General features: G+C 43.7%; 2 protein-coding genes across 6 annotated transcripts; one reads left to right on the top strand and one right to left on the bottom strand.

Moving 5' to 3' along the window:
• Nucleotides 1–8,206: 8,206 nt before the first annotated feature.
• Nucleotides 8,207–10,956, bottom strand: DPH3 (diphthamide biosynthesis 3). The gene is made up of 3 exons (XM_015853782.3): nucleotides 10,841–10,956; nucleotides 10,666–10,740; nucleotides 8,207–9,770 (listed from the first exon to the last, which is right to left on the bottom strand). The coding sequence occupies exons 1-3, from the start codon at nucleotides 10,946–10,948 to the stop codon at nucleotides 9,705–9,707; spliced, it is 249 nt and encodes an 82-aa protein (XP_015709268.1). The 5' UTR covers nucleotides 10,949–10,956; the 3' UTR covers nucleotides 8,207–9,704.
• OXNAD1 (oxidoreductase NAD binding domain containing 1) lies at nucleotides 10,847–26,785 on the top strand. Of its 5 annotated transcripts, none has more exons than XM_015853781.3 (10): nucleotides 11,009–11,037; nucleotides 11,245–11,319; nucleotides 14,264–14,426; nucleotides 14,692–14,755; nucleotides 17,242–17,348; nucleotides 21,264–21,405; nucleotides 23,386–23,422; nucleotides 23,531–23,628; nucleotides 25,725–25,833; nucleotides 26,429–26,785. In XM_015853781.3, exons 3-10 carry the CDS (start codon nucleotides 14,296–14,298, stop codon nucleotides 26,581–26,583), a joined length of 843 nt encoding a protein of 280 aa, XP_015709267.1. In that variant the 5' UTR covers nucleotides 11,009–11,037; nucleotides 11,245–11,319; nucleotides 14,264–14,295; the 3' UTR covers nucleotides 26,584–26,785. The 5 variants fall into 5 exon arrangements, with proteins under 5 accessions (XP_085396653.1, XP_015709267.1, XP_085396655.1 ...); XM_085540529.1 differs by having other exon boundaries at nucleotides 11,009–11,133; XM_085540527.1 differs by having other exon boundaries at nucleotides 10,847–11,014; nucleotides 23,386–23,628.
• Nucleotides 26,786–26,788: the final 3 nt, after the last annotated feature.

Below are 26,788 nucleotides of genomic sequence, written 5' to 3'. Positions count from 1 at the left end.
ACACAACCTGTGCTCCCCTGCCTGCAGCCCTTGGCCACATCACTCCAGCTGGGCCAGTGCCACAAAAGCCCCCTGCATGGAGCCTGTTCTGCCAGGCCTGCTCCTATACTAGGCCTCATCAGTGCAATTATGTTATTAGAGATGTTTAAAACATGCCTCCAAGATAAATGGTAAAAGGAATGAAGGAAAAGATGCAGACAAAGACTACATCCAGCAAGAACACAGGAGAGCCATATCCCTTTTTACTTCTTCATTTTTGGCAGTAAAGAGACGAACCTAATGGAGAACACAGGAGAGAGAGAAGCAGAAGGGGCAACATGGAAGAGGCTATTTCTCAGAATGAGAGTGTGCAGGTGGCCATTTGTTCTACTGAGACAAGATTTCTCTTTTCCTGTACTCCAGGAAATGACTGGACGTTTCAGAAATATACATAAATCCCTCTTTAAGGTTTCCATCCCTAAACAAGGTTCTCTCCCTGCTCTATTTAAGAAGCTCATCTCTCACAGCTCCCCAGTTGCTTTCCACTGTACTCACTATAATGAAAAAACAACAGAATTTCCACCAGCAAAGTATCTATTCCGTGAACTGTGGACACTCTCGGAATTGTCATTTCTTGGCAGTCACGAGCGATGGATTGCAATACGTTACATCTGGGGGAAATGACAGATAGAGTCTGTGTGGTAAAGATCTGGACAGCTCAAGAATGTGCAAAAGTAAACAGAATTTCGTGGAGATAAAACACACTTGACAGGTTTAAAGTACAGTAGTCAGCTCAGTGAGAAAAGAGAATATCAAAACGGAGTGGTTTCAGATTTTCTGAGCAGGACCTCTCTTAGCAGCCACTGTGCCTCCGGGCATGGCTGTGGATCCTGCACATCTTGGGAGGCATTCTGCTCCAGGTTGGTGGTGTGCAGCTGGTTGGGAGCTCCAGGCATGTTTAACACAGCAGTGGTGTGTTTGGGGGCACCGAATGGCAGGGCCAAAATCCAGACCTAGTGACGGCTGACTCCAGTCAGACATCCTATGCCTCGCGTTTACTGTAACAGAGACCAGCTAGCTACAGATGCTGGACAAAATACATTAAGATGAGGAATAAAACTGCAATGTACAAAAAAAAAAGAGGCAAAATTAGACTCATTACTCACTGAATAAAGTCTACTGAAAAATTAAATTTTGGAGGAACTGGATCTATGTGGATTGATATCAAGTGCCAGCCTGCACTGAGGGATGACGCAGAGTGAGAAATACTGTCATATTTTATATTGCCATTTTCAGAATGAAATTATTCACTTCACACTGAAGTGGCTCAGCTGACACTTCTGCACCAAAATGAGTTTTATGAATTCAACGTTCCTTCCCCTCTCTCCTCCCTATTATTTCAGTTCAGCAAGAGGCAAACAATAAATGAAATGGACACATCTCATTACGAAAGGGTACCGCTCAGGACAGCAGCACTCACAAATCACAGCCCTGTCTGTGCTTTTGCACACCCCAAGCCCGCACGTGAATGAAGCTGCAATGCAGTTGCCCAACCTCAGCTTTCGACTGAGTAAAGCAGCAATCTGATGCAGGATGAAATATTAATGAGGGATAGCTGTGAAGGACAGAAAACCTAGAAAACTATTATTTACTGTACATGGCCTTTGTTCTCTGTTCAGTGGGTAATTCATTTAAATCTTGCCCTTTTGCTCAATGAAGTCAACACCACCAAAGCAGACCTAGTTACTCTACAGTTACACAGCTGTGCAGGATCTGCCCCTGAATGTTCTTCAGGAAGCATTTTACATGAGCTGCATCTCCTAGGGCTCCACATGCTGCAGCTCCCAACATCCCCAGCCACTCTGATCCTCAAAAGCCGCCCTTGCAAGACAACCCGCATTATGGTTATAGATCTATTATGATAATTTCTCATCTGCCAGGTTGATTAACCCGTCAGAAGTGAATCTCTTTCTTCAGAACTTTATTTGTGCAAGTGTTTTTGGTATAAATGCCTTGACTGTACAAGAACGAACTAGACAAAATGTGCAGACGCTTTATTTGGCGTGGAAAGAAACCAAGGACACGGCCCGGCCCTGTTATGGTTGCAAAAATAAAAGGAGTATGGAGAACTTGGCCTTCCTAAGTGGAAATTCTCCATTTGGGTGGCCTTGCTGCAATCTGTGTGGGACTGGCAGTCATTGTCTCTGAATGAAGAGGCTGGCTTAACCTGGAATGCTATCAAATCCTCCCTTCCTAAGATCTTTCATTTGGCAGAGGTACTGACAGAAATTCTCTGGCTGAGAAAGCACAATCAAATCCTGTTATGCATAATATCTTGAGAAGGGGTCCATTAGTCTAAAACACTGTGTAAGTTTGACTGTGGTTGTTTAATGTTTTCTCCAGTTGCTGATTTATTTGAATTCTCCTTCAGATGAAAATCCCAGACTTGAAATATCTATCGAGGAGGAGGGGAAAAAAAAAGAAAAGAAAAAGAAAGAAAGGGGAAAAAAAAAGGATTTGCAAGGATCAGAGTGTTCTGAAGGGACCAGATTAAATTCTTCCACAGCACATCTCCTATACATCACTCTCCATTTGCTCAGTGCAGCAGGGATAACCATCGCTCAAACCATGAGATTACTGGATGGTTTAGTGGGCAAGGACCAAGTTCAGAGTCTGGTGCCTGCTACAAACAGCTGGAATGGGGAGAAAATCATTCCTGCTAGAAGCAGGAAAGGATGGGCCCTGTATCAGCATATCCCCCCACACCGCCATGTGCTCTCATTGTGCGCACAGCAAGGACTTACGTACCAGCTGACTCTCACACTCACCCTTTCTTCCACAACAAAACCTGCCCTTTGGATGGTGAGGCAGCCTGCAGTGCAGGTGCAGAAGCAAAGCCACAGAAACATATTCTGATGCCCAAGGCAGGATGCCAGCTCTGCGTGCCATCACCTGCTTCCCCTTGTGCCTTATGTCAAGGGACATTAAAAACACACTTTTGCTTCCAGTTAACAGCAGTGCTTGAACTTCACGAACCACCTCTGGCAGGGAGCGTGCTTTGCTCCTTCCCACATACTTTCCACCATCCTACAATGAAGGCTTGCATTTGCTTGCAAGCATCCCACTGAGCACCATCCTAGCTTTGGGGATTTTGCTGTTTGTCTCTCCAGCAATGGATTGAGTTCCCAACTCTGCAGCTTTTGCTTGCCCAAGGAAAGCCTGCAGGCTCTGACTCCAGGCTGTTTGCAAAGCCTGTCAAAAACTATCTGTGTATAGAGACTGCAACAGCGAATACCACATTTAAGGCTAAAAGGCAATTCTATGCCAAGCTCATTCTAGGTCACTAACTTCCTAAGGGCATTCTTCCAAGAAATAGATTTATCTTGAGTAGTTCTGCCAGCCGAGAGACACTGAGTTGTACTTAACCCCTTCTTCTAAAGAAAGAGCAAGAATTATCCACTCTTTGACATTCACCATTCATTATTCATTCATGGTAAGACAATTTCTTTTCAGAACGGTATTAAAATGAAAAGTTACAAGGTAATAGTGTCTTCAAATGAAAAAAAAAAATTCTTCATCCTTTAAAAAATGATGCTTTTATATCTTAAACAGTATCCATTCCTTTCATTAAAGTGTGAGATTAAAAGTAATGTCACACTAAAACACACCAACAACTCCATTCAAAAGCTTTATCACGTGGAAAATTCAGACACTCATCAGGAGAGTCACTGCAGGAAAGACAGGGAAATCTACAAGGCATACTGATGGAGCTTTGAAGAAAGAGCTGAAGCCACATGCAAAGTGCAATATGACTATGTTGAGAGAAGAATAGCATTAAGTACCCTGTAACAGTTCCACCAAAACAAATGGAATTTGCACACCTTCATCAGCCACCACCAGGAAACTGCAGCAGAAATACGCCTCAGGTGTGAGCTGATGACACTTGACTCAGGGCAGCCTGCCTTCTTCTAAAACATGCCTGGCCCATCAACAAGAGTACATAAGAGAAAATCAGGGTTTCTCTGAGCATGGATTCTAAAAGGTTTTTGCTTTAATTAAACATTATTTTGAAGACATCAGCCTATTGCTCAGGAAGTGTCCAAAAAGCGTGTCTGACATTAAGTACTTTTGGAAAGCAGAGAACAGAGCAGAGAACAAATAGCATCATGCCAGTGTACACACGATTCACTTACCTCCTTTCCTCTCAAAAATGTGGGAGAGCTGGGCAATGCTCTGAGAAGGACAACAGGGCATGGAACAGCTCCTGTGTGGAGCGTGGCTGAATAGACAAAGAACTTACAGGGTCAAAGCATAAATGACTATGGGGAAATAAATATCTTCAAATGAACCAGTGAGCAACGGGTTAAAAAGAAATGAAAAGAGATGGTCCTCTTCAAAAAGTGTCCCTAACTGGGTAATTTCTTTCCATGGGATGCAGTGGATAATAAATTGTGACACAGATTTAAGAAATGATTAAGATAACTCATGGAAATATATATTTATTTATGCTATTAACTATTAAGCGCATCAATCTCAAGAAGTCCACGACTTAAAACAAGCATGGTAGGGCATCCTGGGGAAATGTTACCAAATGGAAGGGGAGCAGCACTGGGGATGGGATACTGGGCTAAGCAGACCCTTCCTCTGACTCCTGCTGATCACAGAATCATAGAGTCATAGAATTGCTCAGGCAGGAAAAGACCTTAAAGGTCATCAGGTCCAACCATGACCTAACCATACTACCCTAACTAACAACCCTCTGCTAAATCATGTCCCTGAGCACCACATCCAAATGTTTTTTAAAAACATCCAGGGACGGTGACTCAACCACCTCACTGCAGAGCCCATTCCAGTTCTTGACAACCCTTTCTGTAAAGAAGTTTTTCCTGATATCCAACCTAAACTTACTCTGGCGCAACTTGAGGCCATTTCCCCTCATCCTGTCACCTGTCCTCAGTGAAAAGAAACCAAACCTGCTCTCACCTAAGTACCTTTCAGATACTGGAAGAGAGCAACAAAGTCTCCCCTCAGCCTCCTTTTTCTAGACTAAACAGCCCCAGTTCCTCCAGTCACTCCTCACAGGGCATATTCTCCAAGCCCTTCAAAAGACTTGTTGCCCTTCTTTGGACCTGCTCCAGCACCGCAATGCCCTTTCTGTACTGAGGTGCCCCAAACTGAACACAGTACTTGAGGTCTCACCAATGCTGCGTACAGGGGCAGGATGACTTCCCTAGTCCTGCTCACCACACCATTCCTGATACAAGCCAGGATGCCATTGGCCTTTTTGTCCACCTGGGCACACTGCTGGCTCATATTCAGCCAACTGTCCATCCGGACCCCAAGGTCCCTTTCCATCAGGCAGCTTTCCAGCCACACCTCCCCAAGCCTGTAGGGTTGCCTGGGGTTGTTGTAACCAAAATGCAGGACTGGAAACTTTGCCCTATTGAAACTCATGCTGTTAACCTTGGCTCACCAATCCCATCTATCCAGGTCCCTCTGCAGTGCCCTTCTCCCCTCAGGAAGATCAACACTCCCTCCCAACTTGGTGGGAAACCAATGGGTGTTTTGTCTGTACCTTTGCCTCCAGACTGTTTTCCTATCTAAACGAAGAGTCAGATTCTCATTTCCAGGCAAAGGGATGCACACCAGCATCCATCATTGTGGTGACACCAGAGCAGGGTGAAGACTGAAAGTTACACTGTGTTAATGAAACCACAACTGAAAATATAGATGCGAGCACAAAGATGCTGAGTTAACTGTATATATGTAGGGTAAACACTCATGAATGAATTAGCGCTCTGTGAATCCAAATTAAACTGCTCTTTCACTTGAAGGAAGAAATCAGATGCAAGATACTAGCAGGGTTTTAAACAGCAACATTTGTTAACAGTGGTTACAATCACTGCCTTTCAGGGTGCATAATGGCACTGGTGGATGGGCAGCTGACCTTCACACACCATCCAGCACCTTCAGGGCAATCCCCTCAGCTGACTGTGCCCAGTCAATGGCACGGCAATGATTTTCCATGACATGGGAGGAAGCTCACACTGGGCTGGGGAGCTGCCAAGAATTCTGAAGAGGTGACCTGATAGGCAAACAGATGGAAACAGGGATGGTAAGGGGTGATGACAGGTCACCTGAGCTTTTACCCTCCTGGTGAGTCCCTTTTGACCCACTTCCTGCATGACAGCAGGTTACACCGTGAAAGCAGCTGCCCAGCAGCTGGGCACAGCTTCTCTTAGTTGTTACCTCCGTCACTCAAAAGGTTTGAGCAGTTCCAAGGCTGAGAAGCCAGCATCCTTAGGGTTACACAGGACCCTTTGCATCCTCCCTGACCTTCATGTCTCCTCTATGCCATGACTGCCACAGAGAGACATGAAGAAAGCAGCATCTTAAGTTACCACAAAGCAGAATCAAAGCTTCAGTCTAACTAAGCATAAAGAGAAAGCAACCCACGAAGAACTGCATGCAAAGCAAATAAAGGCATACATTTGTTTTACTGTGCTGTTACTATCTTCCTAAATCCTATCTGTAGTAACATTTCATTACACTTTCAGTGTAGCAAATACTCAACCCTGCAGCAAAGGTTGGTCTGAACTTTAAACTGAAATTAAGGAAGGATGGAAATGGGGTTTATTTAAGCTGTTTTTCTTAGTGGCATTACAGAGTTATCACCTTACTTTCTTAATTTGTATGTTGAAGGCTCATTTAAAATGGACCAGTATCTGCTTCTTGGTAGATAGACCAGACAGCCTATACGCTCATCATTATTAACATGGTGCTCTGCAAAGGAGGTCAGTTCTTGAATGGTGCTGAGAATCCAAATTAAATATTTATGATGACAGGAAGAAGTGACGAGGCATTTGCATACTGACCTTTAGGTCATTACAACCTCCCTAACATACAGGCAAATGGAGCAAGTGCAAGAGCTGAAGTTGGTGACCTACAGACCTCGGCTGTTAGAGGTCCAGGGTCTCAGTCATGGGCTTCCAAAGCACCTATTCAAAACGAATCATGTATGCCTGATAAACAGGCACAATGACTCAGAACTACAGGACCTTTTAGCTAATCAATCCATCTGCTTGTCAGATACAAACAAACAAAAGACTTCTTTGTGTCCTACATAACTGCCTTTTTGGAAGACAAGTGACCCATTGGTTCTGAGAATATGTAATACACAAGTAACAAACAAGGGGCCTACACACTGTGCGAGGGCCTGTGGTGCTATGAAGAAACCTTGTGACTGAATTCCTTAGTAAAGAACATTTCTGATGTGTTACTCAGATTGCCCTGCCTCGCCTTGTGGCATTACACAGCATGGAATAGCTGTGTGCCATCACTGGGGTCCAAAGCTACTCACCAGCTCCCAGAGAACAAAAACAGGCAGCTCTTTAGCATCACGGAGCTTTCAGAAGGATGAACTCCATTGCAGTAGAACTCCATCCCTCTGCGTAACTGCAAACAACAGCAGCTCAACAGTTTTTAAACATCTATCTCAGGCTACAGAAGAGACAGATCTCATCCATCCTTGCTTGGTTTTTGATTTATCTTTCCTTTGTATTACAAAGGGACAGTGATTATTCCCCAACAACCCGTAAGATACTGCAGTAATACCAAACTGAGTGCAATTGCTGTGGGCAAACATGGATGCATCCTTTCCTAACAAAGTAAGCCACATTTTACTGTTATGCTACTAAAAAGCTCTGAAGAAGGAAATAAAATGAAAACCCCAATAAAGCACTGATACACACTACATAAAACAACAGTAACACATACAGAAACAGCATCATACAACTTGTGTATAATACGCTCATCACAAAACCTTAAGCACTGACAGTCCTGAACTGACGTAACAATTTTCCTATAGTCAGAAAAGCTCTGATCTGTATTTTAGAGCAATGGTGAATGCTACAGAAAATAATTTCAGAGCTTGTATTAGGACACACCAAATCAAATACAGCCGATACTTCTGAGTACACATCCCCTAGTGTTCCTTTTTAACTTTAACACGGTTTTACCTGGAAAACCTCTGGAAAACAAAGCAGCTGTAGTTCGAATGGCAGCTTAAATGGGGTTCCTGCATTTATTGATAGACTAAAAACCACTTATTTTCAGCCAGCCTGGAAAGATTTTGGCATTACAACCGCAGCAGAAACTCAGCACCTTCAGAAATCATTGTGACTGGTGCACAAGCAGAGGAAGTAACAGCCCATTATAATCACTGGTGTAGCTTCAAACATTTTTATTTAAGCATAAGTCAAAATAAATATTTATAGCTAACCAAATTTCCCCAGCACTTTGTGGAGCACAGACATTTAAGTCCCAGGAGCGACACCTGGTGGTTACGTACAGAAACAACGCGGGTTGTGCATGTTGCCTTCAAAACTTCCTGTTGCAGGGTGTCAGCTCCTGCCTGCTTTTGTTTTAAGCAGTAATTAGGTTTGTTTCCCACATTCACAGAATGTTGCAAATACAAAAATAACCAAATCCGAGACATCAGTAAGACCTGCTCATCTCTTGTGCCTGGAGTGAAAAGATGATATAAATGCTGCACAAATATTTTCCCCTAAACTTCCCGGATGTCACATCCTACTAAAACACACAAATTATCACCATTTAAAATAAGTATTTAAGTGCAGTGGGCTGTGATTCAAGAAGTCTTGGAACCAAGGTACTTTGGAGCACATTCTTGCAACTTTCTTCTGTCCTAAAAACGTTCCTTTTCATTATTGAATAAAGTGAACAGTCTGCCAGGAAATGACAGAACCCAACAAAACAAGACTTACAAATCCAGAAACAGAACAGACAAATACAGCCTGTTTTATATTTGCTGCAAGAATCAAACCACAACGTGACTGGGGGTTGGACTCGATGATCTCTAGACGTCCCTTAAACCCCTACAATTCTGTGATAATGTGATTGAGAAAATATGGGCAAAGAAGAATCCACTTTGAGTTCAATTTCATTCATCTATTACTAACTGTACAGGGGCAAAAATTGTTGCTTTCTGTTCATTTTCACACAGTGCACACAAATACAAACCATTGTGTCAGACAGCCCTTTGATACAGCTACCAAAGCTGCTTCTGCTGCAACCCAGTACGGTTATGAATCCAACTGCACTTTCCTTCCACTCACAGGAGTGAAACGATGTACCAGCAGCACAGGTTCTGGATCTCATTATCTCCCCCTACTCGGTATATGCTGGAACTATGAGGGCACCAAACCAAGGAGATGGTAAGTTGCATCAAAACTTCAGTTCTTTACAGCGTCCTACAGAACCATGGAGTCCTACTGACTTCTACATTCGTCCCCCAACATTTCAGCTCTCTGTGCTATTTCATGCTGGTATCCACCCACACTAAATATACTGAACTTGTCCGTATAGTCTAAGAGACAACTGCCGGGTAACTGTTCTAATTTCAGTGTAGAGCAACACTATACGCATCTTCTGCATATTAAGTCAAATTAGGATCGTAGTCCTGGTCTTCTAGAGTACGTATCCCAGCTAATACGAATTAAATGCTCAGCTCTATTGGAAACAAACAAACAAACAAACAACTCATTCATGCTGATGCCCCCAAAAATTTCAAGTTATTAAGACAGACAATTATTGCACGTGTCTCTCACAGCAGCAAGAACTTCCAGGCGGCGCAACGTCTCTTCCCAAAATTGTCATTCCCACACTTGCTTATGTTAAAGCAGCAACAGTTCATGATGGATTCATCAGCACTTTACCAGTTCTTTGCTTGCCAAAGGTTCTGCAATGACTTCATCGCGCATGAACTGCTCCTAGAGACAGCAAGCAGAGTTTTAGTTGGCTTTTATTTTTGTCTCGGATCTCCTCTTCCTCAGGAATGCATCAAATAACCATTTTGTTTTCTAGTCTGGGTGTAACTGGCACAAAATTTTCTCCCCAAAGATCAAAGTATGGCTTCAGTTGGAAAGGACCTTAGAAGCCCCCCCAGTTCCAACCCCCTGCTTTGGGCAGAGATGCCAACCACTAAGATCAGGCTTCCCAGGGCACAACCCAACCTGGCCATGTCACCTTCACAGATGGGGCACCCACAGCTCCTCTGGGCAGCCTGTAGCACTGCCCCACCAGCCCATGAATGATAAAATTCTCCTTAACATCTAACCCAGATCTCCTCTCCTATATTTTAAAGCCAGTCCCCCTGATCCTATCGCTATCAGACTGTGTAAACAGGAAGGTTGTTTTATTTTGTTTTGAAATAAGCTTCCTTTAGGTACTTTATGACCACAATAAGGCCTCCCCCCAGCCTTCTCTTCTCCAGGCTGAGCAGGCCCAGCTCCCACAGCCCGTCATCACAGTGAGGTGCTTTAGCCCTCCATCATCCTTATGGCCCTCCTCCACACCCATGTCTTTTGCGTGCTGGGAGCCCCAGGCCTGCACAGAGCACTGCAGATGCAATGTACAGCATGCCCTGTAATTAACAAAAGATATTTGGCCAGATGACCACTGCTGGAGTCACGGGGACTGTTTTGCCTGCATTTCATTCCAGCACGTTCCAAAGGCACAACAGGAGACGCGGGGGACCAGGAAAACAATTAGGATAGGAGACAAAAGGAAAGGCCACCGGCTGCCCACCAGCCACATCCCGTTTTTCTATGAGACCTTTATAAACAACCACGGCACCTTCCTCAGGAATGAGGAGCCCGCACTCACCTGGTCGTAGATGACTCGCAGGATGAGGGAGCAGCTGGGGCAGGTGGCCACGTCCTCCCCGTTCTCCAGGTCCTCCTGCAACAGCCCCACGGGACACGGTCACGGACCGGGACACGGTCACACACGGGCCCACACTCCCTAAGGCCGCCTCCCCCTCCCCGCCCCCCGCCGTTACCCGCGTGATGAGGAAGCGGTCCCCGCAGGGACACGGGTAGCTGTACGTTTCCGTCTCCTCGTCGTACTCGAAGTCTTCGATCTCCACCTCATCGTGGAACACCGCCATGACTCCGGCATGCAACGGGGACGAAACGGAAGGAGAGGGGACGAACTTCCGCGCGACGGCGGCGCTGTGGGTGACGTGAGGCGGTGCCGGTACGGGCTGTGGGGCGGCATGGCGGCGGTGCCCCCTATGGCCGGTGTCCGATGGGGGCACGGCCTAACGGGAGGCGGCGGGGATGGGGGCCTGTGGTGTGTGTGGATCGGAGGGAAAGCGCTTCGCCTTTGGGGTGTGGGTGGGTTGTACCCCCTCGTTGCTCTCAGCCTGGCTCGGGTCCGCTCACAGTCCGTGTCTCCCTTCAGATGCGGTAGGACTGAGGGAAGAAGAGGCCGCAGCGGTCGATGTGATGCGTTAACACAGGGCCTGTGGCTCGCAGGGTAAGGAGAACCAGCTGTAATGCGGGGACAAGGCACAGAAGAAGCGCTCATTGCTCTCAGATCGATGGAAGAAAGGGAGGGTTTGGAGAACCCTTGGTGAACCAAGAACATAAAACTGATGTACCTTTGTATTGCATTTCAAAGTTGGGCCGCATATTTACCAGCAGATGTCACTGTGGTTGGTAGCAATTAATTGCAGAAAGGGTTTTTGAAGCAAGCAACGTGCTTATAGGAGAAACGAAGGCGGATTTACAAGCACTAAGAAATACCTTTTGGCTTACTATAAACATCTTCCTAAGCTTGGTAAATGAAAGGTACTTTTGGCTGAAAATTGATAGTAGGTTGCTCTGAAAGTAATGCCTCCCTGTGTGTGTCTTTGTGGATGTGTGGTGTGGGTTGACATGCCTGAGGGCTGGGGTGTCATCCAGAGAGTCTTAGACAGGCTTAAGCAGGAGCCCAGACAAACCTCATGAGGGTTCAGTAAATGCAAGTGCAAGGTCTTGCGCCTCGGTCATGGCGACCCCCACATCAGTACAAGCTGGGTGATGTAAGGATAGAGTACAACCCTGCCAAAAAGGACTTGGCAGGCTGGTCATGAGCCAGCAATGTGCCCTTGCAGGCCAGAAAGCCAATCATATCTTTGGCTGCATCAAAAACAGCAGGGTGAGGGAGGTGATCCTGCCCCTCTTCTGCTCTGAGCTGGAGAGACCTCACCTGGAGTACTGCATCCAGATGTGGAGACCTCGGTATAGGAGAGATGTGGACTTGTTGGAGCCTGTCCAGAGGAGAGCCACAAAAATGATCCAAGGGATGGAACACCTCTCCTGTGAGGACAGACTGGGAGAGCTGGGGCTCATTGGCTCTGGGGAAACCTGAGAGTGGCCTTTCAGTATCTGAAGGGGGCAATAAGAAGTGGAGACTCTTTAGCAGGGTTTGTTGTGATAGGACAAGGGGAAATTGTTTCAAACTAAAGGAGAGGGGAGATTCAGGTTGAATACGAGGAAGAAATCTTTTATGATAAGGGTGGTGGAGTACTGGAATAGATTGCCCAGATTGGTGGTAGAATCCCCATCCCTGGAGACATTTAAGGTCAGGCTGGATGGGAAGCAACCTCATCCAGCTGTAGGTATTGCTGTTCATGGGAGGAGAGTGGATCTGGATGACCTTTAATCGTGAATCACAGATGTTGGAAAAGATCTCCAAAATCATCCAGTCCAAACGTCCACCTACCACCAATATTTTCCCCACTAAACCATGTCCCTTAGTACATCTAAATATGTCTTGAACACTCAGCCATGTCCCTGGGCAGCCTGTTCCAGTGCCTAACCCCACTTTCAGAGAACTTTGTCCTAATATCTAACCTAAATCTCCCCTGGGGAAACTTCAGGCTATTCCCTCTACTCCATGTTAACAGTTATGCAGGAGGAGAAGCTGACCCCTACTTCACCACAACTCTTTTCACACAGTTATAGAGAGTGACGAGGTCTCCCCTGTGCCTCATGCAGACTGAACAGTCCCAGGTCCCTCAGCCACTCTCCATAAGAGCTGCACTCCAGACTTCTCACAGCTTTATTGCCCTTCTCTGGACACACTCCAGGGCCTCAATATCTTTCTTGTAGTGAGTGGCCCAAAACTGAACACTCTACTTAAGGTGTGGCCTCATCAGTACTGAGTACACAAGGATGATCACCTCCCTGCTCCTGCTGGCAATGCTATTTCTGATACAAGCCAGGATGCCACTGGCCTCCTTTGCCACCTGGGCACACTGCTGGCTCACGTTCAGCCAAACATCAGCCAACACCCCTGGGTCTGTTTCTTCCATACAGTCTTCCAGCTGCTCTGCCCCAGGCCTGTAGCATTGCCTGACATTGTTGTGGCCAAACTTCTGGACCTGGTGCTTGGTGCTGTTTCACTTCATCCCACTGGCCTCAGCCTGTCCAGATCCCTCTGTGAGACCTTCCTATCCCCAGGCAGATCGATGCTTCCTCCCAGCTTAGTGTCATCTGCGAACTTACTGATGGTGCACTCAGTACCCTTGTCCAGGTCATCAATAAAGATATTAAACAGGATAGGCTCTTTATACTGATCCATAGGGAGCGCTGTTCATGACTGGTTGCCAGCTGGATTTAACTCCATTCACCAGCACTCTGGGCCCAGCCCAGCCCTCCACTCATTTCTTTACCCAGCAAATGATGTACCTGTCCAAGGCACGAGCTGCCAGCTTCTCCAGGAGAATACTGCATCAAAGGCTTTGCTGAAATCTGAGTAGCCTTTCCATCATCCACCAGGTGGATCACTTGATCATAGAAGGAGATCAGGTTGGTCAAGCAGGACCTGCCTTTCATTAACCCATGCTTGTTGGGCCTGATCTCCCAGTTGTCCTGCACATGCCATGTGATCTCGCTCAAGAAGATTTGTTCCATAACCTTCCCTGGCACTGAGGTCAGGCTGGCAGGCCTGTAGTTCTTCCAGATCCTCCTTACAACCCTTCTTGTAGATGGGAATCACACTGTCAAGCTTCCAGACCTCTGAGACCTCTCCAGTTGACCAGGAATGCTGATGGATTGTGGAAAGCATCTTGGCAATCACCTTTACCAGCTCCATCAGCACCCTTGGGTGAATCCCTTCTGGTCCCTGGGACTTTGTGACAGTCTGGATGGAAGGGACCTTTAAACAGTTCTTTGATTCTATTAATTTCCATGCAAATGACAGCAGATACAAAGAGCACAATAACACTATTTGGTAAAGTGAAGTATCCTAATCTTGCTGATGGTACATTCTGTCACAATCATCCAAGTTATTAGTGAAGTTAATAAACAATATCAGCCTTCAGATTCAGGGTAAACTTGGTTATTAGCCAGCTGTCTTGCTGACTTTTATATAAGCACAAGCCACGTCAGACAGTGGGTATTTTATTTAATAAGTATTTATATGGATTTTGCAGGAGCTGGTGATTCTAAAGACAGCCTGGTTATCATGGCTCGTGTTACCACTTACATGGGCTGTACTATCCCTCACTTACTGAGAAGTGCCTGCAGACTTTGTCCTGCTCAATCTGCGCTGGTGGTGTTGAGGCACTGCGCTTCTTGTTACTGTACAGCGAATGGGTAAGTCAACCATCTACTAACACTTCTAGTTTTTGAAGAGAATGTCATGAAAACACTTTGAAATAACAAATGACAAATTATTACAGGCCTGTAAATACTCCGTAACCTCCAAATTATATTGTTGCATATAACTCTGATTCAGAACTGTGCCGGCTGGAATGTACGCTGGGTTACACTGACAAATGATTGGATCAATAGAAATCCATACCAATAAGACACAGTAGCACAGCCGTCAAGATGACGATTCGTTTGCTTCTTGTTGCAGCACAATACAATCAAAAAGGAAAATGGATCACCTGGAGAGAACAGCAAATAATTTCCGCCAGGAGGTCAGTGTTCTGTTCTTTAGGGTGTAAGTTTTCTTTTTGGTGAAGAAATTGAGTAATTGTATTTGATTCATAGGCTTTATTTTCTCTTCAGATGGAGTCTCTTTCACATTTTTCCCCCTCGTTTTTTGTATTTGATACTGTTGTAAAAGTGGTGGATTTTGTGGTCAGTAGAGGAGATGTAGTAAGATCGTGCCGGTCAGCAAAGCTGCTTTGGAAACCATTTGTCTCAGAGCTGTGCTTTGAGAGCTCATGTTACAGAGCTCATGTCTGGCATTAGCACTTCCTTGGGTAGGGGCCAGCAGCCTTTCACGTGGGTCTGACGCTGCATTAGCTCAGTGCATGGACAGAGTGACTGTGTAGCAACAGGTGCAGATGCCCATTTTTGCTTCTGACACGGACAAAAGCCTTGCAGTTTTGCAACCATGTTTTCATCTAATTCTAATGGCTTGGCTTGCTTACTTTTTCTGCTTAGAAAAATGGGGGACAGCTTGAAAATAAATGGAAAGGTGATGAGAGCTCTGAGCTGGTACAGACAGCTGCATAAGGCCTGGGGTCTGAAGGAAGCTGTATGAGTTAGGAGGAAGAACTGGGCTCAGTGGATGTCGGGGGAAGTTCTTCACAGAGACAGTGGTGAGGTGCTGGCACAGACTGCCCAGAGAGGCTGTGGATGCTCCATCCCTGGAGGTGTTCAAGACCAGGTTGGATGGGGCCCTAGTCTAGTACTGAGTCTGGAGGCTGGTGTCTGCCTGTGGCAGGGGGGCTGGATCTTGATGATCTTTGGGATCCCTTCCAACCCAAGCCGTTCTATGATTCAGTTCTGTGAGAAATTCTCCGCATGTCAGAGGGTTGTTTCTTTTTTTAAATGCTTGATTTATTCTTTGTTACTTTTTCCCCAACCACTTTAAAATCAGTTTATTTTAAATCCTCTGCTTGGCTTTGAATTCCATATAATCAGCAGCTGGCTTCTCCTAGTCTGTATTGCCTTTTTTGGCCATTGCAGTCCTTTAGAAAGATGAAAGAATCATAGGTCTGTATTGCATTAGTGTGTATGCCACACTGTATCACCTGTTGAAGACTGGTAACATGAAGGACAAGGACAAGAACCAGAACAAGTGCCTGACGCTTTGAAATACAATGGCAAGGTCCCAGATGGTGCCCTCCTGTCTCACTGCAGTGTTGCTCATGGCCATCACACTTGTGGTGTTGCAGAAACACTGCCTGAAGGCCTTCCATCACCCTGCCACATTTAACTTCTGTAGTATTAAGGGTTACGTTTCCAGCGCTCTATCAGATGTATTGGCCAAAGAACAAACTGGGGGAGTGCTCAGAAGAGTAAAGAAGGGAAGGAAGAAGATCCAGGCTTTACATCAATTTCCTGCACTTCAAGTTTCTCCATTAAAACAACCATTTAAGTAATTAATCTGACATTTGTCTTGTTAACAGAGAAAGACTGCTTTTCCCTTTTAATAGCGTCTTCTAAAGCGGAAAGGAAATGTTTGCTACTTCATTTTAAATTGGCAAACGCCCTGCTGTTTTGTGGGACAGTAGATGTGTTCAGACGCTGCTTTATGAAGAAATTAATTTCCTGCCATGTGTTTTAAATTAGAGCGTAGCGTCTGAAGGTTTGTTTGTGTTTTTTTAATCTATTTGATCTTACACAAATGAGAAGTGGTGAAGTTGTAGCGAGTTACTCATATTTCCTAATGTGGTAAATGGCATTTCCATCTTTAATAGAGTATGTATATTGGCCTGCTTAGGAAATATATACAGCATTGCTTTATTTGTAGAGGTAAAAATGCAATAATTATCATCCCCTCTCCATCCCTCATCATCAGGCATTTTTATCTTACTATCTATGTTGTACTGATGGGCATCAAAGTGTTTAAATGTAAGTGGGAAACTCCCCACGTGATTCTGTTGCTAGATGTGCTTCTTGTTTCCTTCCTGCCTTCCTCCCACCCTTCCTTCCTCCTTTCCTCCCACCCTTCCACTATGGCTTTCCCATCCCCTCCCATCTGCCAAACAAAACTCTTATGTTAACTAGAAATGAATGTTTGTGTCACAGTTTCCTGCGTTCACAGATCACGTATGTGGTCAGATGAGTATGTGCGTAAATCAGTAACACAAGGCATTCAGTTACTTGAAGCCAGATATGGAACCAGAATTCTCCCAGCGACTTTAGTAGCAGCTGAGCTTTTGCAAGGTTCCTTTGTTAATTTTCATGTCAGATAATTGCTATTGTTGCTGGAAAGGTAAAGGAGCGTTTGCTTTGTGCAAACATGGGGGTCTGTAAGTACAAAAGCATTTCTGCATTCACTAACTGGACCTATTCTTGTTTCTCTGCCACAATGAAAGAACGTTCGTCCTTTAGGTAGTGAAACAGTGCAGGTAACGTGAAGTGCCGGGTATCTCACGTACAGATTCCAGAGTACTTTTGCTGCAAGTACTGTTCACATCATGCAGGTACTTATTTTTTCTTTTGTTAGGTAATTTCACAAGCCAAAGTGTGTGGAATCACCAATGAATCACAGACAGTCAAGAGACTACGTTTGGCCATCACAAACAAAGATTTTACTTTCAAAGCGGGACAGTGGTAAGACCTTCTAATATTTAAGGGAAAAATCACTAGTCAAAGAGCACTGTAAAAAAGTGTTAATGGCCTCTGATAATAGGGCACTGAAAAATGGTAGTCATTGATATAGTAGGATGTCATGATAGGACAAGGGGAAATGGCTTCAGACTAAAAGGGGGCAGATTTAGATTGGATATGAGGAAGAAGTTTTTTGCAGTGAGGGTGGTGAGGTGCTGGAATAGGTTGCCCAGAGAGGTGGTGGAAGCCCAGTGTCCCTGAAGACATCCAAGGCCAGGCTGGACAGAGCTCTGAGCACCTGATCTTGCTGTAGGTGTCCCAGTTCATGGCAGTGGAGTTATACTAGAATACCACTAAGGGTACCTTCCAATGCAAACACTTCCATGTCTCTAAGATGTTTTATTATTCATGCCTCAGAGGAGGTGCTGTTATATGGCTAATTAATATTAAATACTTTAATACTTATTTCTAAAGAGCAAAAGTATTTTTCTTTGGCTTATGTGTGTTACAAGACTTCCTCAATAGTACTTTAGGATTGACTACAGTAGAATATTTCAGTCGGAAGGGGCCTATAAAGATCATCAAGTCCACCCCCCTGTAGGAATGCAGTGGATTTTCATGTTTGTCTTTTTCCTTATTAAGAAATGCTCCCCCTCTTGCTTTTTTTCCCCCTTCGCCCTCAAAGGTTAATTAAAAAATACGAGTAGTTGCTTTTGGCATTGGTCATTTAAAAGATTCTTAAACTTTTTCTTGGCTTAGGCCACCTGAAAGCGGTTTTACTGGAATCAAACTATAGCTGCGAGGGTATTAACAGCATATGTTACTCTTACAGTGTTTATATGCTGGCTTTTTAAATATAGAACCAGAATACAAGATGTTGATTGCAATAATTTGTGCTTGTGGAGTAATTTGCTGCAGTTTTTGCACATGTGCAGTGACTCATATTAAAATTCTTGCTTGCCCGTACCCAGAAAGTTCATTTACCCTCCAAAAATGCTTTAGCAATTATCACGCTGAAAACTGAAAGCTTTAATTATAATCACTCTTTTTCATTTTCTTTTTCTTCTGAAGGGCTCTAATGCTATTGTAAGGGATACAACAACTTCTCTATACTCGCAGCTATAAACTGTGGTCACATTTTTTGATGAGTGGTACAAAACACCAGGCCACAATTTCCTGAGTAGAAAAGGCTGATTTGTTAGAATTCGCCATAGTTGGATGTTACAGACAAAGATTGTCACTACTATGTATATGTATGTGTATGAAAGTGGTTTGTTTAGCCAGCTTCTCAGAATCAAAAGTGAATTTGTTTTGCAGACATGCTGGTAGATGTTGGCCTTTATCTGACTTTAGGTAATCATGAAGACTTGATGCTGTTAACTGTTTTAATCTCCTAGAACAAGCACTGAGGTGTATGTATGTTATAGATAACTTAGTAGAAGTAGCTTTAAGGTTTTGTTTCTCACCTCCTGCAACTGCTAATAGTTACTCTTTTCTTAAGCACTTGGCTTAAGTAGCCCTTAAAAGGAAGAAAATGAAAAGCAACCCTAAGATCTCCACTCTTCTACCTCTTATTGTGCCTTTTCTTTTTGTAAAGTTATATATTATGTTAATTTTTTCCTCTGCAGTTGTTTTTACTTTAGCTGTCACATACTGCGTTTCATCCGAGGCCTTACCCTCCTTGCACACAGCTGAGACATGCCAACAGAAATACAAACTAGTCCACAAGTTATAGTAGACCGTGTTCTGAAACCTCACATCGAGATATAATAGGGAAAGAAGTGCTGACATAAAAAGAGAAGTACACTAGGCATGAGGAATTTCACCCTTACATGTCAAGGAAAACATAACTTGAATGTGAGGTGGGGTTTTACAGCATAAATATAATGTATTATTCTTTTCATTGGTCTGAAGTGTGCGGTAATTTTCCACCAGAGGGTGGTAAAGAGCCGCAGTAGCTTCTTGAGTCTTTGATACAGTATCTGCTACAGAGGAAGAATCATCCTTTGATGCCTTGGATTCTGGCTGTTAAGAGATGCTGAGCTTTATTGCCGGAGGGGCTGCAGAAGCTGAGGACAGCAAAAAACCAAAGTGAGATGCCAGATTTTTTGAGTCTTTTGTTCTCAGGTGTTTGTCTTTGCACTTGCAGTAAACTGACGATTGCACTTTCACAAGCCACCGAGTTTATTAGCCGAGCTGTTTGTATCACCATAGCACTGGGCACTGCTCACTTCAAGAGAAAGAGAGGACAGTTTTCTTTGGAGGGTGAAGCTTTGTAGGGAATGAGCAGGAATGATCTTTTTAATTCAAGTATTAAGCCAGGCGAAGTGCTGCTCTCCTTTATTTGTGGCCTCCATGCAGAATACAGCCTTGGTGCTTAAGGAAAATATTAACACGGTGGAGGCCAGCTACTTCACATTACTCTCATTTAACTAATTCTGAGCTGACTTAACTGCAGCTTGTATTGAGAAATCCTTACAAAGTACCTGGCATCGCTTACCAGTGCTGTTGTTCCCTAAGAGGAGCAGCACAATTGATTTTAAGCATTAGATTTATTGTGAAATACAGCAATTTTGTTATCTGCTGTACAGAATTGATGCATTTAAGTCCTTTGGCAACACCGAGAAGTTTAAGTGTTGGATACTACAAACTTTCCCTACAGTTTGGAGCATCAAAGCCTTACTATCGCGAAAATACCTCACAGTTCATGCATAGTAATGACTTGCCTTCCATTCTGTCCAATTGGAGGCGTTGCAGAAAGTTAGCTGTGTATTCTAACTTCTCATTTCCAGAAGCTGATGCATTGTAGTCATTTATTGCCTTTTGCTGCCAACTGGAAAAAGACATCTGCCACCAGAGGGCAATGCAGTTCAATAAGTAAAGCAGTTCTACTTATTCTAGTAACTTTTCACATAAGGAATTGTTTTATTTTCCTTCAGATATTTCATCTTGCCAAGAAAATAAAGTGTTAATTCAAAAATATATTCCCCAAAGTTTGTTTTCCAATGTTCCTTTGTTTGAGGGAAAAAAATAGAAAATAACGAGGTGTAAGGCAATGGAAAGCACAGCAAGGACAGCAGAGTAGCAAGACCCCAGGCTGCAACAAGCAAGGACTTGCTCAAATGCAACAGTCATGGGCTCAGAAATAAAGAAGCTTCTTACTTTTGGAAGGCCCCAGATACGCAGGGATATCTCTGGAGAGATGCCCTTGTCTCCACTGCCAGCCCTTCAGTGAAGTCTGGGAACAGGTGAATCCCGGCTCCAGCCCTTCTGGTCACTCAGGTGCATTGCATGCAGCTGAGCTTCCCTGGGTTGGCCCTGCCTTCCTACCAGGCGCTCAGTCACGGGTTGGAGCTATGTCTTAGCATTTCCACTACACAAAGGCTCTGAAAAGAGTGGGATTTAAGCCACTCTGTTAGGCCTTATGATATATATATATATATATATATATATTTGCTATTTACTTAAACACTTACAGTTCTGATCTGCTGCAAGTTGATGGTGGTGAGGCATTGGAATGCACTGCCCAGGGAGGTGGTAGAGTCGCCGATCATGGGGGTGTTCAAGAAACGTTTGGACGTTGTGTTGAGGAATATGATTTAGCTGGGAAGTATTGGTGATGGTTGGACTGGATGATCTTCTAGGTATTTTCAACCTTGATGATTCTGTGATTCTGTGATCTAATACTGACGGGAGAACATCTTAAAATCCTGGCAGTACAGTTCAGTAATGGTGATGTTTCTCAGTGACAGTAAGTCAAAGAAAATGATGTTACTCAAGATTAGGTCAGTTTTTCAGAAAAGTTGTGTTCTGCCAGTGAGAATGTTTTAGTGCAGGACATGTAACTGAAATAAAGGCAGCAGGTTTGTTTTAATCACTGTGTTCCACAGTTGCTTTTTGTTTCTGACCAATTTTTAGGGTTGATTTCTTTATTCCTGGTGTATCTGTGATTGGGGGATTCTCAATGTGCTCAAGCCCCGCTATGTTGGAACGAGAAGGAGTGTTAGAGCTTGCGGTGAAGTACACTGACCATCCTCCTGCTCGCTGGATTCACACTGAGGTAAATGAGATTAACTCCTGGTTGTGCATTCTGACATGTTTTCATTTTGGGGGGTACATACTGCCGGTTGTACTTCATCGATGATCTTTCCTATCAACTTCTGTTCTTTTCACATCCTGTTCACTCTGATCTGTGCACTCACTGCTTCCTGTCTGGCATTCCTAACGCTTCAATGTGGCTGCAGGATTTGAATTGATAATTTCTTTCAGGTTTACAAGAATTGGCAATAACTGAGTGATGCTAATCTAGTACTTATCATGAGGCCATCCCTGGTATTTCAGGGTTATATGGAGTTAACTCTACTGGGTCTTTTGGTGACGCTCTTCAGAGGGAATGAGAACCTAACTTCATAATTCCCAGTCTCTGGAGGCTGTTTTAGGACTTTTGATGTCACATTCATTTTGCCATTGATGAATTTTCCGGTTGAATTTAGAGGAAGATCTTTAGTGCGAATGTGAGCTAGTTCAGACGTGGTGCTGTAGAGAGACCTGCCAGGTGTGGATTGACTATTCTATCTAATCAAAAGTACAGCCTTTTACCTGAGAAAAGAATTAACACCCGGCAACCTAGAATTTAAGCAGGTTGGTTGTATGGTGAAACAAAATCTCAATTGCTTAAAGGTTACTTATAAAGGAAGTTGGTATCTCGGAGTAAAAGGCGCCATGGGACCAGTACAGATTTACTTAGTGTAACTTATTTTCAGAGGTATTCGTATTTAATGCGTGGACTGTATGCTTCACTTATCTGAGGCATTTCAGACTAGACAAAAATGAGATTGTTTTGGTCTAAAACTGCTTATTTCCACTAAAGATACCGTATCCTCTGTCCTCCCTCTGCAGCGTGAATCTGGAACACTTCTGGATTCATGCTTATTTCTAATGGTGAAATTTAGTGAGAAAGCCTGCACTTTACATTGAAAATGGAGAGAAATTAGTTTCAGATTCTAAGTGCTGACTGCCTTAGTTATAGCTGAGTGGTTACATTTCTATGCAGTGATTAGCAAAGACAAGAAACCTTGTTCTCAGTGGTTGTGTTTGCTGCTTGATTCTGTGCAGGACCTGCTGAGGGCCTCCTTCCTTTTAGAACTGTTGAGTGTTCAGGTCTTTGCTTACTATGCAGTCAGTGATGGAAATCTTTTTGTTTCAGTTACTGTTTTTCTCCTTTTTTTTCCCCTCCTCCTTTCGTTTACCCACCCTGGATACGGTCTGAAATGAGCTGTGTTTTCTGCTCCTGCTGATTTTGTTAACTTCCAGTGATGTGGGAGAACTCATCTGCCTCTTCTGTGCTACATTTTCACCCTCCAACAAGCAGTACTCAGTTCCCAAGAGGACAGTGACCCAAATGTTTTACTTACTGTAGTTTAGTTTTCCATACATCCCACCACGCTTTGGCAAGTTTATCCTAAGAATCATTTCTCTTCTGTCCCAGGAGGGAGGGGAGGTTTTCACTCTGTTTTTCTTCTGCAGTTCTCAAGCTGCAAATGCAGAAGTGGCTCTGCAAGAAATACTCCTGTGGGTACTTGCTTCACTGCTGGGTGGTTTCTTATTGTTTGGAATGGGACAGAAAATCTTGTCTGTGCAACTCATTCTGACTTCCACGTCCTCAGCAGCAGGGCCTCTTCTGACACGAGCCTGTGCTTGGGTAAAATCATGATCTCGCATGTTAACCTTGGGTTTTCACATCAAATACTGCTGTTGGAAAACATGAATCATTCCTCTTTCAGCTCTTTTGGGGGCGGAAAGGGGGACGTGCTGTCCCGCCTTATCAGAAGACTGAAACTTCTGAAAGTAGCAACAGATCTCTAGAGAACACTGCAACAGATAACTTCGGATTACTGCATTTATTTTACAGTCCCTTTGTTTTCTCTCATTGGTCAGTAAGAATAAAAACTCCCAGTTCAGCGCATCTTGTGACTCTGTGGTGCAAGCAGACTATTTCGGACTTGTTTTTTGAAATTAATTATTTTCTTTTCCATCCTAGTGCACTCTTGACTCAGAAGTGGCTCTGCGAGTGGGAGGTGATTTCTTCTTTGATCCTCAGCCTGGTGACACCCCTGTAAAACTAGTGCTGATAGCAGGGGGTGTTGGAATTAACCCCTTGTTTTCTATACTGCTGCATGTCGCAGATCTTCACGGATACCAAGAGAGTAAAGGAAACGGTTACAAAATGGGAACAGTGGCGCTGTACTACAGTGCAAAAAGTACAAGTGAACTCTTATTTAAGGTAAATGCTAACTAGAAAAAAACCCAACTCTAATGTTCGGCAATTAGTATGTGTGTCATCCTGTTGCCAGGTCACAGAGAACCCCTTCTGTCTGTGTAAGGCATCTTTCAGACAGGCAGAAGTCACTTCCTGCCTCAGATCCCATCTGTGTTTTGTTACTTAAGCACAAATAATATGCATACGTACCAATTTCAGATGTTGTTGGGTATACCTGCTTGCATTGATTTCACTGGTAAACTGAGCAGCCCTGCATGGCTGCATTTTCCTATCATCTTGTAAGAGCATCATGGTATATCAGACATCATATATACTGTAATATATTTGTCTGTATGTATAGTAGTAGTATGCGTAATGCTGTATACTGTAATAGGATAACCACAGAACTTCAGTACAGTGTTGAATTTAGAGACTAGTAAGAGCAATTATATCCAAAGAGAAAACTTTCCAAACTCATAGGGAAGCTTTGTTGGTAATACATTATTATTGGGTACTAGTGTATGAATGAGGGAGTTATCAGCAGTTCTTATGAGGCACTTGTAACAGGACTTGGTAAGTGTTTACACACATTTATGACACATTCAGCCATTAAGGGCTACTGATGATGTTTTAGGGTCTCATTAGCACAGCTTCTGTAAAGAAGCATCCCTAGTGATGCTTTCTCTGAAGAACAGAACTATTAAGATCAAGGTGAAAGTTGATGATTATTCCAGACACGATGTAAAGGATCCATTACTAGTTCTGCCCAGAGCACTGAGGAAACAGGATTACTGGGCTCTGTGTTGTTGGGAGACTGACACATACATCACCATGAGGAACTCCTAGGTTTTTGCTGATGTTCTGGAAGACACATTCCCTGAAGCAGCAGCCTACATATACTGCTGTCCTTCGGCTTGTCAGCCTACTGTTCTCAGCTTGGTACTTGTTTTGCATGTGCTCTGGTTTCACTGCTTTGAAAATCTTGTTCTCTGAAATAAGAAGAGCACACAGTCTTAAGATTACAATTACAAATTATTAACACGACTGCTTCGAGATGCCATTTAGCTCATTTCATGTGGATTGAATGTCGTCCTTTATTGTGGCTGGGGCAGTGGGATAGGTGTGTTCCCTTAGGTCTGTACTGCTCAGCTGTTTGCTTTAGTGTGCACAACAGCTTATGAGGCTGCAGAGATCCTGCTGAGCTGTTCACATTCTCCTTTATTTGGTTAAAGAGAGCCTGTCTGTAGCTCTAGGATACTGTAAAACATATCATGGTGGTTTATGTCCCATGAATCACACCTGCCACTCTCTGTCCTTGTCTCTGAGTTACAGAGAGGTAGGTTACAAGTAGGTGCTGAGAATGACCGCAGCATTATTTAAACATGTTAAGCTCTGCCTTAAGCTGCTTCAGTACACATTCCAGGTAGGTCTTGGGACTGTACATGGTTCCACATGGAGGAGACAGGAGTTTACAGTCCTGTTCAGACCAGTGAAAGTGGAGGTACATTAGAGGTACTAGTGGAACAGTGTACAGCAGTACCTTATCTGCTGTTCTTTATTCCCCATCTTTTTATGGAGTCAGAATATATTTTGTTTTGTTTTTAATTATGATCTGAACCGATGCCGTTGGGTTTGTGGTGGTAACTACCACAGTTGTGAATTACACCATAGTTGGTTTTACTTGGAGAAGGACTGAAAGGATCTGATGTTCTTACAAGGTAAAGAAGCTGGGACTCAAAATGCTTATATATTGCATATTTTTGTTCTTTTCCACATGGAAAACAAATATGGAAATGAAAAAACCCACAGAGGTATATGGAGGAAAAAAACCAGGAGAGGACACACGTAACTCATTCTTAGATCCAAATCTTACAAATTACAACCTATTGTAAAACAGGAGGAAAGCGCTAACAACAGCTGGTAGCATATTCAGGTTCCAGGTATAGAAATTCAGCATACTTGTGTAGATCAGCCCTTTGAAGTCAAACCCACAGAGCACTCAGCGCTGAAATGCAAAAGTTGTGGTACTCGCTCATGATCGCTGCTGTTCTGGGACAGTGTGCAAACATCTGCTTTGATTTAATAGCTTGTGGTACAAGAAAGTATGTTTAACATTACAGAAAAATATTCTTGGTTTGATGACTGCATTTCCTGGAAAGATCACATGTCGTTTCCACGTTACCCAGCAGAGTTCACCCATCTGTGAAGAACTTCAGCCCCACGTCACAGGTACATACAGTGGCACTGGGCTCATTTCACCAGTGCTGTTTGATTACCTCCTTGAGGGGGAAGTTGCATACAACTAGTTCTACTGTACGCCTACCTACATAAGTTAGTATTTTTAAAGGTTAAAGAGCTAAACACAAATAATCTCAGCCTATGTATTATGCTTTGGGGAAAAGTTATACTTCTGCAGTTTTTGTTTTTCCTTCGACTGAAGTGCTTCTGCTAAACTTCACACTGGTATTTCCCACTGAAATCTTATTCCAGCAACCAGTATTTACTTTGCTTAAGCCCGATGAAGGATGAGATGACTGTTTGCAAGAGGCACTTCATCACATTTCCATTTTTGTTGTATTTGTCTTCAAGATAATTATCTGGGTTTTCATCTGAATGTGGGGTTTTTAGTTGTATATCCCTTGGGTTCCAACTGGAAGTAGGGATCTAAATCCCCAGGAAACCAAATCATTCTGTAAGCTTCAAAACTTACCTGTTATCCCTAACCAGGCCTGACACTTTTAAGGACTGAGCACCTGCAATACCACAACTCATTCCTTTTGAAATTACAGGAGTGAATATTTCTGTTCTCTTTTGTTTTTGTCAGAGGGAAGAATATCTGAAAAGGATCTGGAAAAACATGTATCTGAGGATACTTTGTGGTACATCTGTGGTCCGCCTCCAATGATAGAATCTATATCCAAGCTGCTGTACAAGTCTGGTGTTCACAGGAACTGCGTTTTCTTTGAGAAATGGTGGTAATGAACAGAAAATAAATCGGTTTTGGTGTATTCCAATGAGATAAAATGTACAGAAGATGGACTCGAATTGCTTGGAAGATTTTATTTCATAGATTAAGCCGTCCTCAATCCTGACAGGGTTTAATTTAACGGTAATACAACTGTAACACGGTGCTGCCACTTTTGAAAGGAAAAGTGATTTTATATTAAAGCCATCAGCTGTTCTG

This window comes from Coturnix japonica, chromosome 2, assembly GCF_054131305.1.
Source record: "Coturnix japonica strain WE chromosome 2, WE-NBRP24, whole genome shotgun sequence".
NCBI lineage: Eukaryota > Metazoa > Chordata > Aves > Galliformes > Phasianidae > Coturnix > Coturnix japonica.
Note: the sequence above shows the minus strand (reverse complement) of the source record. Positions and strands in the feature narration are given on the sequence as shown.